The 17,198-nt window shown below is 44.4% G+C and overlaps 1 protein-coding gene across 6 annotated transcripts in view; it reads left to right on the forward strand.

The window, feature by feature from the left end:
• The window catches only part of GRIA4 (glutamate ionotropic receptor AMPA type subunit 4), a 214,051-nt gene that overhangs the window by 132,983 nt on the left and 63,870 nt on the right, over nucleotides 1-17,198 (forward strand). For all 6 annotated transcript variants that reach the window (XR_013985100.1, XM_081001903.1, XM_081001904.1 and 3 more), the window contains exon 4: nucleotides 8,183-8,367. Coding sequence is in view for 5 of the 6 variants with exons in the window: in XM_081001903.1 (XP_080858029.1) it covers nucleotides 8,183-8,367 (185 nt within the window). In the remaining variant the exon portion in view is untranslated. The remainder of the gene's footprint in view (nucleotides 1-8,182; nucleotides 8,368-17,198) is intronic.

A 17,198-nucleotide genomic window follows, 5' to 3' on the forward strand; every position in this document is an offset into this window, starting at 1 on the left:
TGAAAACAGCTTCTCCATACGAACCAGGAAGTGACCTCTCCAGACAATGGAATGACTCTTCTTTTGTTACCTCCGAGCCTGCAATCTCCTGGGTGGCATGGATGCTGTTAGGCAGTTGAATGGGCTCTGTACGTTTCCCTCTCTCCCGTCCTCTCCATGCAGCCTTGAGTACTGGCAACCCATGCAATGGGCATGCAGCCCTCCAGATTTTCTCAGGCTACTTTTCCCATTGTGTCTGAACACTGGCCAAGCTGGCTAGGGTTGATGGTAGTTGCAGTCCAACAAAATGTTGAGGGTCACCCCCAGTGCCAGATTTACGTATAAGCTAAACAAGCTATAGCTTAGGGCCCCCCTCTCTTGGGGGGCCCCAAAAAAATTAAAGGGAAAAAACTGGATACTTCTTAATTGTATTTCAGTTCAACAATTACTTTGATAAAATACATATTTTGTTATGTGCAAATGGCTTCAGATACCCATTAGGTCCATGATTTACCATAGCATATATTCAACTCAAAAAACTGACAATTTGTTGTTGACAAAGGACAGCTGGACATATAAAGGGCCCCATTACCTTCAGTAGCTTAGGGCCTCATCAAACCTAAATCCGGCCCTGTCATCCTTCAACTTCCTCGCTCACATCCACTACCAACTACTTCTTAGAAACTTTTGCAATAGGAAGATAAAAGTTCTTCCTTTCCTTCTATTGTTTTAGTCAATTTCTTATTCCACTTCAGTGTAATGGGTCCTAAAGTTAAGCTATTTTCCCACGCCATTAGTATGCTTTGTAAAAAGAAGACTCCTTGCTGTCGTGTTTTATAATAAAGGAAAACAAAGGTATAAAAATTGACTAGACTTCAGCACTGTGCATTAATTTGGTAGTCACACTACTGAGCAGTGGAAGCTGTGGGTCCCTTTATCTTAATTTGACTGTAACTTTGTGTAATGTTTGTGTCCCTTTGTGCCTTGGGATGGGTTTTGTCTCTTGTCTGCTGGGCCACAGAGCAGGTTGCAGTAAAACTCCCATGAAGCAGGGAGGCATTCAGAATAGTGACACACAGTGAGACAACACTTACAGAGCGATGGGGTTTGAATCAACCATAAGTATCTAGAGAGGAAAACCCAGGATCTTAAAAATAAAGCAGCCACTATAGTAATGCCTTTCAAAATGTCTGCAGGTTAAGCCACATCCAGATACTGAATATAGGAACGTAAGTTCACCTTATGTCCAGACCGTTAATAATAATAATAATAATAATAATAATAATAATAATAATAATAATTTATGTATATCCCACCCTCCCCAGGCTCAGAGCAGCTAACAACAGTAACAGTAACACAGTTTACATAAAATAACAATCAATTAATTGAAATATCTTCTAAAATCAATTCACTCTAAAATCAATTGAGAATCAAATTAATGGCAACCATTGGGCCATCTAATGTGGTATTGACTACTCCAGGCTTATCTAACCTGTGGCACTCCCAACTCCCATAATCCCCAAACAGCATGACCAACACTCAGGAATGATGGGAGTTGAAGTCCAGCAGCATTTGGGGGACAGCATGTTGGGGAAGGCTGGTCTACATTAACTGGCATCACAGCAGTGCAGGGTTTTAAGCAAGATGTTTCCCAGCCCTATCTATATATGCCAGGGATTGAACCTGGAATGTCCAATGTGCAAAGTGGGTGTTGCATCTAACAAATGATATGCTAGAGTTTGGAACGGGAGAGAAAAGGCAAACCAAAAATGAAAAGTGGGGTTGCCATATCTTTGAGGTCTTTGTTTGAGGGGGGGTGGAAATGCAACCAATAGCACCATAAAGGTTTGCAAAACTGCATGTGGTGTGGAGAAAGCAGATAGAGTTTTTCCCTCCCTCTCTTTCTCATAGTATTAGAATTCAAGGTCACCCAGTGAAATTAATGGGCAGTATATTCTGTTCCGGCAAAGCAAGTACTTTGTCACACAGTGCATAATTGACATATATAATTCACTACCACAAGGTGTTATGATGGCTGACTTAGATAGCTTTAAAGGGGGGGTTGGATAAATTTGCGGAAAATAACTTTTATCAGTCGCTATTAGTCACGATTGCTAAATGGAACTTCTCTGTTAAGAGAGACAGAATGTCTCTGAATATTTGATGCTGGGAACAAACAGTGGATGGAGTGGTCATGTGTTGCTTGTAACTTTCCCAGAAATCTTTGACTAGCCATTGTTGGCCGGCCCTGTTATCTTCCTTCCTGGCTGAGTCACCTGTTCATAAAGCGTTTGTAAGTCAGAAATATAGGAAGAGACCTGCTGGATCAGGCAAAAGGACCCAACTATTCCAGCACCATGTCTCTCATAATTTGTTAATGGGAGTCAAGGTTCCAAGTCTGAATTTGAAAAGAAGAAGACAAGTTGATTTTCTGAATGACTCTCTCACTGAGCCTAAGCAAATCTGTGACAAGAAACTGGATTAAATAAATGTTGACTGGGTCACTACCAAAGATCAAATCAAAGTTAACACCATCAGTGAGTCATGAGCACGTATAAAATCCTGATGTTCTTTTAACTATGGAGCTATATATGGAAGTGAATAGGAAATGAGGCTAAGAATATATTATTTGGAAAGGATCTGGGCATGATTTGAAAAGATAATTACAGACAAGCATAACAAGAAAAAGGAGTATATAACCACAGAAACAGCTGAATAACTGTGCAGTAATTAAAAAGAATTCTTCATTCTTTCCCTGCAAAGGAAAAAAAAAAACGACTTCAGGTTAAAAATTAACCTTGACTATGGAAACATATTCACCCGTTATGTCAAGAAATTTACATTTGTAAAACGATCTGAAGTGCTAACCTGTATCTGACTCATGTACTTGAGGTGAGATTGTGGGTTCTTGTAATGATTGTAAGCTTTAAAATATTTGCGTTCTCAGAAGTACGCGTAGAAAACCATTATAACTCATTTTGCCTGGAGGATCCACAGAGGCTGGGTGCTCAGCCAATTTTGCCAGCTAAAATTGAGGCCATGGGAACAAGGCAAGTGTTTAAAATCAGAGTCCCTTTTCTTCTCCTCCAGTAACATTTAATAATGAGAAGCTTGCCACATACCATGTTCGCAAATGGCAACCAATGGTTTCAGGGGCAAGGGGAACTTGCGACGTGATGCCGTCCTGTGATCTGAATGATGAGGCATTGGCAGGAAAGAGAGGAGAGCAGCAATGCGTTGACCATAGCAGGTGGTTCCATCCCAGTAGGGCAAAGGAGATCAAATGTTGTACCACCAAACTATGGTGCTTTTATACCCTTTGCCTAAGCCTCTGTTGCTGTTGGTTCTGCAGTGGAGAAGGTTGAAGAGCCCTTTGTTCATCTCCATTTGCATGGGAGTAAGCCGGTAGCAAAAGGCAGCATTGCTGGGCTTTCATCCCTTGTTAAATTAGGGACCATCAGATTTCCTGAGCACGGAGTTATAAAAATGGCTGAGCTTATGACAGGGATATATACCATAGGTAAAGGTAAAGGGACCCCTGACCATTAGGTCCAATCGTGGCCGACTCTGGGGTTGCAGCGCTCATCTCGCTTTATTAGCCGAGGGAGCCAGCGTACAGCTTCCAGGTCATGTGGCCAGCATGACTAAGCCACATCTGGTGAACCAGAGCAGTGCACGGAAACGCCGTTTACCTTCCTGCCAGAGCGGTACCTATTTATCTACTTGCACTTTGACATGCCTTCGAACTGCTAGGTTGGCAGAAGCTGGGACCAGACAATGGGAGCTCACCCCGTCGCGGGGATTCAAACCGCCAACCTTCTGAGCAAGTCCTAGGCTTTGTGGTTTAACCCACAGCGCCACCCGCGCCCTGCATGACAGTAAGCCGGTAGCAAAAAGCAGCATTGCTGGGCTTTCATCCTTTGTTAAATTAGGGACCATCAGATTTCCTGAGCACGGAGTTATAAAAATGGCTGTGCTTATGACAGGGATATATACACTGAGAACCAGCAGAGGCTTATACTGGGCATTCTATGATACTTCAGTGTGGCCACGCTAGGTGGTCAGTTTCCACACTCACCCCTCTATGCCCTCACTCTGGAAAATCAAAAGGCATTATCGGAGTTCAAGGATACGTTCCAGTCAAGCAATAAACACCCTGGGTGCAAAGTAGGGCAGATGAATAGCCTGAGAAGAGAGGGAGTTGAAACATCAAGAACAGGCATAGGCAAACTCGACCTTCCAGATGTTTTGGGACTACAATTCCCATCAACCCTGGCCACTGGTCCTGTTAGCTAGGGATCATGGGAGTCCCAAAACATCTGGAGGGCCGAGTTTGCCTGTGCCTGGTCAAGAGCATGCAACATGGAACCACATGGAACATTTAGTTACCTCTTCCATGCTGCTGTGCCCAGTAATACACATTGTAGTAGCTCTGATTTGGAGGCTTAATTAGACATTACCTTTTGTTTTTGTTTTCAAAGAAACATTCTAGTACTTGTGGACTTCGGTGTTTGCCAGAGGTAGGCATAAAAATAACAAAGGGAAGCCGAACAGCAGCAAATGGTTCTAACCATGTTTTTTGCCTCATGAACTTGGAATGAAATGGGCTTTGCAGTTGAAAGGCAGGTTAATTCCATTGCTAATAATCCATCTGCTTTAACTACGTCTGAGAACAAGAGGAGTAGTTTCAATATGCCTTGTATTCATGTAGCTCAAAACCCTTTATAAACATTAATTAATTAAAGCTCAAAATCTCCCCCTAAGGCAGAGAAGCGTAATCCCTGTTTATTTCTTTAAAATAATAATGATGGTAATATTAATAATGACTAATCTTATGACTATATAACAGATAGCACAGATATGGGTTAAATATTTTACTCAGACCCAGCATTGAGTAAATAGCCCATTTGGCACATAACGATTTGGCACTATGTACATGAGCTGGGACAAAACTAAGGAAAGCACCCTCGCTTCCCTCTTATCCTGTGCCGTCAGAAGAAAGACCTGGCCAGTGTTCAGTTTTGTTTTTACAGAAGCATATATGCTGTTGCATATGAATCAGAGACATAGTTTATCACAAACTCTAGTCCATTTCAAACCAAGCCAGCTTTATAACACATGGTTTGCTAGAAACCACAATCTCTGGTTTGTAAGCAGAGACAAGATTCTGTGAAACTGAAACTAAAAGCTGGCAGAAGTTCTCCTCCTGGCAGCATGGGACAAAAAGAGGAGAAGAGGAATGTATGACCACCAAGGTTTTGCTCAGGCTTGTTCCAGTTTATGTGCAATCACAGCCAGTGGCCTGTGGCTTTCTGGGATCGACTCACCCGCATGGCCCTTTTAGATTTGCGTGTTGTCTGTACCTTAGCCACAAACTGTAGAAAACCTTAGCTACACCTTGTGGTTAAGGAGGAAAGAACTTAACCATGAGCCTGAGTTCTGGTGACATGCTAGGGCAAAGTTTAGCTTATCTGCCATGCTATGCTGAGATAAAATGGGACGCGGGAAGGTAAACGGCGGGAAGGTAAACGGCGTTTCCATGTGCTGCTCTGGTTTGCCAGAAGTGGCTTAGTCATGCTGGCCACATGACCCAGAAGCTGTATGTCGACTCCCTCGGCCAATAAAGCGAGATGAGCGCCGCAACCCCAGAGTCAGACACGACTGGACCTAATGGTCAGGAGTGCTTTTATCTTTACTTTATGCTGAGATTAAAAGCCAGAGAGAAGCAAAGTTGGGGCAGCGTTTCTCCCCTGGAACCTGTACATTTCCACATTCATGCAAGTCATGCTTAGCATTATGTGTGAACATGGCCAATGTATGCTTTCAAGTGCGAATATTGTGTAGGGGAAAGATATCAACTGTTTGTTCGGTATATTAGCAAACTAAGTTGTTAATGAGCAGGTTTAAGATAGATGGCTTGATGCAGCAAAAGAAATAAGCGCACAAAAATAGTACAAGAGTACTGCAGGCAGCTGTGCAAGGAGGGAAAGGCCTTTATCCAAAGATGAGATGACATTTTTCGATTCCTCTGCAGCAGGAGGAATTTTATAGAAATAAAGATAGTAGCAAACAGTGTCTTATTCTGCAACCAGCATTGCCTAAATCTGAGAATTAGAGTTTTTTGCATCTTCTAAAGGTACACTGTATAATTTGAGAGTCACATATAACATAATTTTCCCTCGATAATTAAAATCACTTATGGTGTTTAGCCAGATGAAATGCTGCCATCAGAATACATCCTTGAAATATCACTAAATTGAGATGCTACAATCATTACCTAAATATGGGAAATAGTTAGGAATTCAGGCTGAGCTCCTATGCAACATGAGGAATAATAGTACTGAATTACTTTCACTGTAAGAATTACAATACATCTAGATAATGCACGTGAACTGTCCCTGGGCACTTGAAAATGCTGTACAGATGTTGAGGCTTTTATTAATAGTATGATTTACGCTTACCTCGGAGTAAGTTTTATTGACTTTAATAAGACTTACCGTATTTTTCGTTCTATAGGGCGCACCGGCCCATAGGACGCACCTCGTTTTTTGGGGGGGGGGGGAAATGAATAAAAAAAATTATTCCCCCCCCCCCGCCGCCGCCCCGAGCCTCGCTTGCTTCGGGCTGCAGGCTGCCGCCCCAAGCCTCGCATGCTCGGCAGGACCTCCTGCCGGGCGCGCCAGGCTTGCAGACACTCGCCCGAAGCACGGGGAGCCCTCCGGAGGGCTCCCCGTGCTTCGGGCGACAGGCTGCCGCCCCAAGCCTCGCGCGCTCGGCGGGACCTCCTGCCGGGCGCGCAAGGCTTGCAGACACTCGCCCGAAGCATGGGGAGCCCTCCGGAGGGCTCCCCTTGCTTCGGGCGACAAGCTGCTGCCGGAAGCCTCGCGCGCTCGGCGGGACCTCCTGCCGGGCGCGCAAGGCTTGCAGACACTCCCCCGAAGCACGGGGAGCCCTCCGGAGGGCTCCCCGTGCTTCGGGCGACAGGCTGCTGCCCCAAGCCTCGCGCGCTCGGCGGGACCTCCTGCCAGGCGCTCAAGGCTTGCAGACACTCGCCGGGGCTGCAGGCTGCTGCCTGCAAGCCTTGTGAGCCCGCGGGAACTCCCACCGGGCTTGCAAGGCTTGCGGATAGCTTCCTGAAGCCTGGAGAGCGAGAGGGGTCGGTGCGCACCGATGCCTCTCGCTCTCCAGGCTTCAGCGAAAGCCTGCATTCGCTCCATAGGACGCACACACATTTCCCCTTCATTTTTGGAGGGGAAAAAGTGCGTCCTATGGAGCGAAAAATACGGTACTTCTGAATAAACTTACATTTATAGGATTGAGCTGCACATTAGGGATGGCGAATATCTGTACCCCTGAGGACAACTCTGTTCTCCAAATACTAGTCCAGGTCCTGGAACGATCTGTAAAATGAAGTTGGTGTCACTTAGTGGCATGGACTTCACAAATATGAAGAACATGCGCTTGGATGGAATGAGGCCATCGATTGGTGAGGAGAAAGTGAGCAGAGGAATAAACTGTTATTCCTCTAAGCTCCCTCAAAGGCAGAGTGGCAGAGAAGGGGGGTCTGTCTTTCCATCTTTCCAGGATGCTCATGAGAGAAAATACACTATAAATGTATATAAAATACTGATGAGGGTCTCTCACTCCCCCCCCCCCCAGCTTACAAGGGAAATTGCGAGCAAACTATGGAAACTTGTTTTTTCACTACATATTCATAGCTGTCAACGTTTCCCTTTTTTTAAGGGTATTCCCTTATTCCGAATAGGATTCCTCGCAAGAAAAGGGTTGACAGCTAACATATTGACTAAAATTTGGTCAGATAAAGTTTTATGCCCAGACACCCATCGGTAAGCTAGGGTGAATTAGGGTGCAATGCTGATGAAATCAGGGGTGCCAACTCCCACTGAAATCAAAACAACATTTCTGTAACAGTGGCCTTTGGGTCCTGCGGGTTTCAGTGGGAATGAAGTGTTTGTATGTCTAACTTTCTCTGGGTTGCCCACACAATGAACTAAGGAGTATTTAAAAGATTGACAGCCGCAGTATGTGTACATAATGAGAGGAGAGAAAGCACAACATAGTTAGTAACTGTAAATCTTAACTCCTCACCAGCTCCGTAAGGAACTTGATGTTGATTAAACAGTCTTATGATCCACAGAATGCAAGGACTGTGTCATTAGTGTATTGTGTCCCTTTCTTTCAGGTTACTCAATACTTCAAGCTATTATGGAAACAGCAGGAGAAAAAAGCTGGCAAGTCAGCGCCATATGTGTGGAGAATTTTAATGATGCAAGCTACAGGCAGCTTTTAGAAGACTTGGACCGGAGACAGGAAAAGAAATTCGTAATAGATTGTGAAATAGAGAGGCTTCAGAATCTCTTAGAACAGGTAATGCCTGCTTTTAATGTCACTGCAAACACATTAGTGCGGCCCCTGAAGAGCGGCCTCTCTCCTCTGCCTTTCATTTTTTGCCTTGCCAATCAAGGCCAGGACTGTTTTCATGATGCGTTTCCTCCCTCCACTCTTTTATACACAGCCTGGTGTTTAATCTACACCGCTGGATCCATTTGCACACTGATGTGAAGTTCCCACCAAACAGCTTCTCAGTCCAGTAGGGGGGGAAAACATCCCACACACAGATACAGCAGGCGCACAGCTGATACTGCAAAAAGGAACTGAACCCGCCCCATATCCTCTACAAGACTCGCCTGAAGCTCCCGGTGCTTTTGTTCCAGCCAAACCCACATTCACCATCTATTGGTTTTATTATTATATTTATATCCCACCTTTCCTTCAAGGAGCTCAAGTTCCCACAAAGGTTCTCTCCCTCCCCCTTTTATCCTTACAACAACCCTGTGTTAGGTGAGAGTTGGTGACTGGTCCAAAGTCACCCAGTGAGCTTGATGGCCCAGTGGGGTTTCGAACCCTGCCCTTCTAGGCCCTAGTCCAACACTCTAACCACTACACCACACTAGTCCTACCCACTAGTGGACCTTGGCTGAGTAGAAGAGTGTGAAGGGGCAGACAAATGAGCTGCATCTCCCACTCCCTTGAATGCCCCTTTAGCCTTAATAATCTCTCTCTCTCTCTCTCACACACACACACACACACACACAGAGAGAGAGAGAGAGAGAGCAGGATTGGAGTAGGTCTGGGTTTAAATAAATCTACCTGTAGTGATCACATCATTAATAAACTCTACCCAGAACAACAATAAGCAAAACTAAAATCAACTACAACTTAACCAGTACCTAATCCTACACTGATGCACCTAAACTCCACCGACCCTCTAGCAAAAGCTTACTGCATTATCCCAGCTGCCCTAACCACATGATAGGGGATGGGTTCCTTTTCAATTCCCCTCTTGCTCACAACTAAAATTTGTTCTGTATCGGTACATGACAAGTTGTGGGACAAACAACTGCAGAAACAGTTTTCCATTGTTTAGGGGTGTCTCACATAGGTCACTCAGAGCTGCTAGACACATGGAGCAACAATTCTTCCACCTTTTTCACACTAGTGCATCATCACAGCTTGACGAAGGCCTTGTTAGCACTGCTGCTTCTCACACGCCAGGCAGCGGGTGGGGGGGTGTCATTTCTGCCTCCAAGACAGGCACTCAGGCTTGTTTTGGGCATGAGCCACAGTTTCTTGACCCACGTTTTCTTCCATCCCATCCCTTCTGGGCTGATCACCTTGAGCTTGGCAATACCCACCTCCAGCTCAGCAAGATGTACACAAGATCAAAGATTTAAGGGTGCAGTCCTATGTTTGTTTATCTCGGGGTGCTTCAGCCGTCCCGCACCAAAACAGCCTTCCCCAACCTTCTCTGGAAATGGAGTCAGAGGCTGAGGCTTGTTTTGGAGATGCTTAGCCAAAGTATCATGGCCACTCACCTCCAAAGAAGCCTCCCCTAACTGTCCTCTCTCTCTTGGAGCTGGTGAGCAAGGTGGGAATATTCCCCATCATTACACTGAGCTGGCTGAACCGGAGTGCAATGGTCAGGACAATCCCTGCCCTGAAGCCAGCTCTAGTCTGCAGATGAAAGCTGGAACCACCTTTGTCATCTTCACTGAGGAGCAATAAAACACTTGCTGAAATATAGCCTCCCTTCAAATCTACATTAGTTATCCTGTTCTTCTGAGCGGATCAGTATACACCTGTGTGCTGACCAACAGGTACAGATGCTTGTCGCTTGAAATTTGCTTAAGTTGAACTGCATTTTCCATTTTAATAACCTTCCCTGAGTTTAGAAATGTCCTTGTAGAGAGAGCTCTGCACTGTCCTTTTTTGGCTGTCCCCACCCTAAATGATTTTGTGTCATCATCACACTGGGGCGCCTCACTGTTCCCAACTCACTCCAGATCATTTATCAGCAAGTTAGAAAGCCACAGCACCGGTATCACAATTAAGAGCTTTCACATCTCCTCCCTGCCTGCATGCAATGCTTCTTTTGTTGAGACAGTCCACAGATTCAGTTGCCGGTTCATAAACTCTATGGCAATCAAGTATAGAGAAAGCAAGTGTTGCATATGTGCATGTGAACCAGACTCGCAATCCAGACTGAGCTGCATTCAGATACCCTTAGAATAATTCACAAGGTCATAAATCATATGTATCTAATCCTCCTTGATTGAAAATTCTGTCAGGGCTGAAAACAAATGGGAACGTGAACCTTGGTTTCGTCAAAGCATTCCTTGCAGCAGCACTGGTGAAGGAATGCCACCTAGTGGTGCTGCAGGCTATTTTGTTATGCTGCTCTTTTTATATTTGTACACGGGGCATGCTTGAGATGTTCAACACAGTTTCCTGCATAAGAAACAGAGGTGTTGTGATTCTGAAGCTGTGCAAAAAGGCTTTCTGACCCCTTTGAAGGCAGCTATAGAGATGAAGAAACTGGAGGGAAATGATGTAGCAAATTTCAAAAATTAGTTGTTTCTACAACCGTTGCAGAGACAACAGTGGTACCACCATGGAAACGAATTTTGCACACTTGTTTGTTGTTGCAGGGCTCTGAGTGTATTTTGAAGCACATCATACCTTATAATCAAATCTTATTATCATTCTAAAAGAGAATTAAAATGATATTTTTTTTAAAAAAAGTATGAGAATAAACATTTTCCTCTGCAGCTGTTGCTTTATACAGTCCAGTGCCTCATTTTCACCATAGTATGAATGCTAAATCTGCAAAGCTATTTGAATACCTGAGTATAAACTCATAGATCTATTGACTGATGACTGTATGGCTTCTTGATATACACTGGCTGGGTTTGGACATCATGCTAAACCATGGTTTGTTTGGCTTCGAACACACCCCAGCCAACTAGCTATGGTTCGTTTGGGACCAACAAAAAAAATAAATCTGTGAGTTTCAGTAAAACCCAGTATCCTGACTTTATTCCTTATTGAAGGAATGCCCACAGCAGTAAGGACTTTGGTTCAGGAGGAGTGGGGAGCAGTGGCGTAGCATGGGGGGTGCAGGGGGGGCCGACCGCACCGGGCGCAACATCTGGGGGGGCGCGCTCGCACTCGCAGCTCTCTGCCCCTACCTGGCTCACTCACTCTCTCTCACTGCAGTGCTGGCTGTGCGAATCCGATCCGAGCCGCTGGGTCGCCGCCCACTGTGGAGGGGGTGGGTGCCAGGCATGTGGTGCGGAGAGAGAGCGAGGGACTATCTGGGGGAGGGACAGTGCAGCGGCCGCCCAGCGCAGCGCTGAGCGCAGGAGAGAACCACACCAGATCAGACCAGGCAGCAGCAAGAAGAAGCTGGCAGCGGCGGCAGGTTAGGGGTTAGGGGGCGCAAATTACTTGCCTTGCCCCGGGTTAGGGGGCACAAATTACTTGCCTTGCCCCGGGTGCTGACAACCCACGCTACGCCGCTGGTGGGGAGGAGAGAGTTAACAAAGAGGAGCTTTAGGATTGTGCTTTGCACTGGAGCATTCAAGTTCCCCCACCCGCAGCCCATTTTCAGTGGCAAAATAGCTGGTGGCATCTTCCCCTTCCTTAGCTGCAATCATTTGCAATCACTTGTCTGCAACTGGGATCCTGGCTTCTTCAACAACCTATGGTGAAAGCAAATTATGGCTTAGTGTTAAATCTTAATGTGATCCAAATCCTAGTCTCATGTGATAACAAGTGATCCACATTCCAATCCTTCATCAAGATGCATTTACCCAGTTCAGTGGGACTCAAGTGAGCATTGTGCTATGGATATAAATGTCCCCCTGGAATTCATGTATCACCCCTCAGCTTCCAGCCAGGATTCCCGTGTTAAATGAGATGTGTGCATATCTAGTATTGATTTCCAAGAAACTAATATTGCACTATTTGTACATTTTGCACCCCTGAGTTTAATCTTTATAATTGGGCATCTTGAACTGTGAATGGCACCTGTTCCTTCAACGCCATTGATAGTCTTCACCCACCAAGAAGGATTGTTGCATAATCCATCATGCTTAAAATCAATACAAGTTTTTGTCGTTGACTTTAATGGAGTTAGAAGTCAGATTTCTATGGCAGGTGTCTCAAAACCATGGCAAGGTTTGCGTTTAGTAAGAAGTCTTGAAAGTGCACTTTAATTGTTTGCAGGGGGGGGGAATACTTGTTTATTACATTTATATATCTCCTTTTCCTGATCATAATTTTTGAGATGTCTCAGATATCTTGTGCTAGCATCTAGCTTTCTTTCACATCAGACACTGGCTTGTCAGTGGAGGATCACATTCCTCCTATAGGGCTTAGAAAACAACCTAAATTGTGCCTGATGGATCTGGTTAATGGCCCATCAAGTCCAGAATCCTGTTCTCACAGTGGCCAACCAGATGCCCATGGGAAGCCCACAGGCAGAACATGAGCCCCCTCCCCACTTGTGATTCCCAGCACTGGTTTTAAGAAGCCTATTGCTTCCAACAGTGGAGGAAAAGCATAGCCTTTGTAGCTGGTAGGAATGAATTTTCAGCCAACAACAACAATTTATTATTTGTACCCCACCCATCTGGCTGGGTTTCCCCAGCCACTCTGGGCGGCTTCCAACAAAGATTAAAAATACATTAAAATATCACACATTAAAAATTTCCCTAAACAGGACTGCTTTCAGATGTCTTCTACAAGTCAGGTAGTTGTTTATCTCTTTGACATCTGATGGGAGGGCGTTCCACAGGGCGGGCGCCACTACCGAGAAGGCCCTCTGCCTGGTTCCCTGTAGCTTTACTTCTCGCAGTGAGGGAACCGCCAGAAGGCTCTCAGTGCTGGACCTCAGCATCTGGGCAGAATGATGGGGGTGGAGATGCTCCTTCAGGTATACTGGGCCGAGGCCGTTTAAGGCTTTAACGGTCAGCATCAACATTTTGAATTGTGCTTGGAAACGTACTGGGGGCCAATGTAGGTCTTTTAAGACCGGTGTTATGTGGTCTCGGATGCTGCCCCCAGTCACCAGTCTAGCTGCCGCATTCTGGATTAGTTGTAGTTTCTGGGTCACCTTCAAAGGTAGCCCCACGTAGAGCGCATTGCAGTAGTCTAAGCGGGAGATAATAAGGTTTGTTTGCTCACTTTTTCCTTCCTGTATTTCTGGCATGATTCCAGTTTGCCCTGCTGCTTTGTAGAGCACTGAATAGTTTGGATACAAAGGGCTTACCTATTAAGGGTATGGAATATTCTGCTATAGTGCAGGGGTACAATATAAACGACTTCTTTCCTTTGCACAGTAAACTCTTATGTACTATGGTAATACTTTCTCTGTTTGACAGTTTCGTATCACTTTTCTTACAAAGAAAGCTACATGAACTTTTGTGAGTTAAATTTTTTATTTTTTTTATTTTTTTATTTGCTATTTCAACAACAACAACAAATTTATTAAATTTGTGAGGTCCATGCCTTTACACAAAATACCATAAAACATTATTAAAAGATAAACAAAAAGATTATAAAAGTAAGCTAAAATTCATGCCATGCTGTCCCAGCAAGGAAACTACCCAATAAACCCCACCATTCAGGGAAGAAGATACAACAACAGGTTAGGAGAGCAATGGGAGGGACCTCACCGTTTCATCCAGGAACCATACCCTAGTTTTCATAGCCTTCACCACAAAGACCGCTACCACGTGAGAAATCCGTGGATCAGCGTCCACCAGTAAAAACTTTACTTGGTCCTCAGAGTTGACTATTGATTTGGGAATAGTTTGTAACATCGCATCCCTGAAGGCCGAATAGATGGGACAATACAACATGTAATGTATGAGATCCTCTTTGGTTCTCATATAACAAGGACATATCCGCTGCTCTACTGGGATTTTTGCATATCTGCCTGACAGATAGGCCGTAGGAATGGTTTGAAAACGGGCCATAGTAAAGGCTCTCCGAAGAGTGGGATTGGTGATATTCGCCAAGTAATTGGCGCAGATTTTGACTGCTTTCAGTCGGGGAAACCAGTGGGAGGACCCTGGGATCTGTATTTTTGTGGTATCTAACAGAGCGTCTCTCTCCAGGATCCATTTCCGGAGTTTGTCCGGGCTCCACCGTTTGAGGATATTAAACTCCGGTAGGGTGTATCTAACCAGGATCTCAGATAAGTTTTGGCGCCAAGTGGTGTTCTTTTGAAAAGATACAAAGGCTTGTTTGGCCAATAAGGTGTTTGAAGTGTTTGCAAGGTTGATGTAAAATCGTAGGAATCTTAAGTGGGCCCTGGCAGACACAGAGGGTAAACCAACCTCCACCCTCAAGAAAGCTGCTGGGGTTCCTTGAGGAAGGCCTAGAATCCTCTTGAGATAGTAGTTTTGCAAAATTTCAAGCCGTTCCAACAGCCTCTGGTTCCACCCCCAGAGTTCTATCCCATATAACATCTGGGGAATAGCTTTCCCAACAAAAGCTCTTAATGCCGGGATCACCAATTGTCCTCCCCTGGTATGGAAGAAACTAAGCAAAACACCAATTGTTCTTCGTGTTAGGATGGTTACAGCCTTAAAGTGGGCTAGCCAGCTAGATGTAGCCTGGAATGTAACACCCAGATATTTAAAAAAAGGGCACTGTTCAATCACATGTTCATCTAAAGACCATCTAAAGGTGTGGCGAGCTCTAGTGAACACCACAATTTTTGTTTTGTCATGGTTTATCTTTAGTGAATTATGGGAACAGTAGGCTGCGATCCCCTCCAGCATGCTGCGTAAGCCTCTTCGGGTGAGTGCCATTGGTAAAGATTTGCTTGACTGAAGAGTGCCGTGCTTGCAGGCTTTTTAATGAAATGGAGGAGGGGTGGGTGGGTGGGTGTGTAATGAAAAAATATGTGAGTTTATTTTGAATAATATCAACATCATTTCCTTGCACCCCATTTTCTCCTCCAAAGGCAATAACCATAAATATACTGAGCTCATCAATAAATTGTCTTATTTGGGCTCTTACAAACAGGAACTCGAGCCATGTTATGAAGGAACTATGAATGCCAATGGGATATATTGCAACTAACTTAACCTTACGGTTATACACGTGACATAGAATGGGATACTAGAAATGTTACAGCCGCTCCTGCGCTGGATGTTTTGCCAGCAAACCTGCCTGAAGAACAGGGTTTTTTGGAGGGTCCAAAATGTTTCCCAGCGTACACACCTTTGCTCATCTTCCTTGCTGCCTTTCACAGCTTGCTGAGCTGCAGGTGCTTCAGGAGCACCCCTTTCTGCAACTGCATATTATTCTTGCTGGCTGCCTAAAACCAAGCCCATGAGGAATCCAGTGACCAGCAAGATGAAATCACGATGTCACACAGGGAATCAGATGTGGTTACATGACAATGTCACTTGCAGCAAACAAAACCCTCGCATTTTCCTCATTCTGAATGGAGAAGGCCCACCTGTCATGTTGCCACGGGAAGCAACCAAGCTGTTTGTGCCTGCCTTGCTGTGTTGAAGTGGCTTTTTGTGGAACGCCCTCCCAACAGATGTCAAAGAGATAAACAACTACCTGACATTTAGAAGACATCTGAAGGCAGCCCTGTTTAGGGAAGTTTTTAATGTGTGACATTTTGATGTATTTTTAATCTTTGTTGGAAGCTGCCCAGAGTGGCTGGGGAAACCCAGCCAGAAGGGCGGGGTACAAATATGTTGTTGTTGTTGTTATTGTTGTTGTTATTAATCACCTTTGGTGCCCCCTTTAATTTATTAATTGTAATAAATATATTATTATTATTATTATTATTATTATCATCATCATCATCATCATCATCATCATCATCACCTTTGGGGCCCCCTGAAAGATTAGTAAAAGATTGGGGATGTTTTGGAGCGAGACAAAAAAACCTTCCCCTGAAATCAACACTCACAACTCAGCACTACTTAAGACGACTCATTCAAATGCTGATTCCAGTGTGAAATATGCTGCTGTCTGTGTTCTTGGTTTTTTAAAAAAAGGTTTTTCAGCAGCCCACCTGGCAGTGTCCATCTGCATACCACCTGTCAGGGAAGTAGGTGTCTGACCTCTTGGTGTAATGTGATGTTTTAGCAGTTTTGCTGCATTTTGTCGTACAAACTTTTGCCACACTTAAGAAGGTGCCTTCTCAGCTGTTCCGCCTTACCAAAATTCTGCTCCTCTGCCCTTGAATTTCCCAATTCGCTTGCAGAGAATCACTTTTATCCTGAACCGTTTCAAAAGCTTGCATGCTTATATGAACCAAATTGGACCCAACTGGGCGTAGATCTGTTCCCATAGAAATGACCATCTGATTTTTGAAAATAGACTTACTGTAACTTCTTTGCTAATCAGTTCCATTGATAACGTGATAGCAGCTATAAATTAATTAACTCCCACTCTTCTGCCCCAATATAGCTACACACAAAATTATCAATAATTACTTAGTGGACCTTTCATTTTGTCTCCATTTACACATAATGAAAACAACCCACAGATTCTGAATTGAAAGTATAAGTGGAAATGAATGTTAAGAGATCCATCTGCTTTGCACAAATATTTGATGCTCTATTGTAGAGAGGCGAAAAACCCTGTTAATCTAAAAAGCTTTCCTATTAAAACTCAGATTTGACTGGTAACTTCTTTATGTAATGTTGTATGCATGTGCCTAATGGAAAAACACACAAAGAACATCCCTCCTAGCTGTATTTTCCTAGAAGAATGACTGTTTGTAACAAAAGAAGTTACAGACAATAATTGAGATAATGGGCCCGAGGATCGATTAATGCAATGTCTTCCCAAAAATGTCCTGCAAAAAATACTGGAAT

This window comes from Podarcis pityusensis, assembly GCF_964106645.2.
Source record: "Podarcis pityusensis genome assembly, chromosome: 4".
NCBI classification, from domain to species: domain Eukaryota; kingdom Metazoa; phylum Chordata; class Lepidosauria; order Squamata; family Lacertidae; genus Podarcis; species Podarcis pityusensis.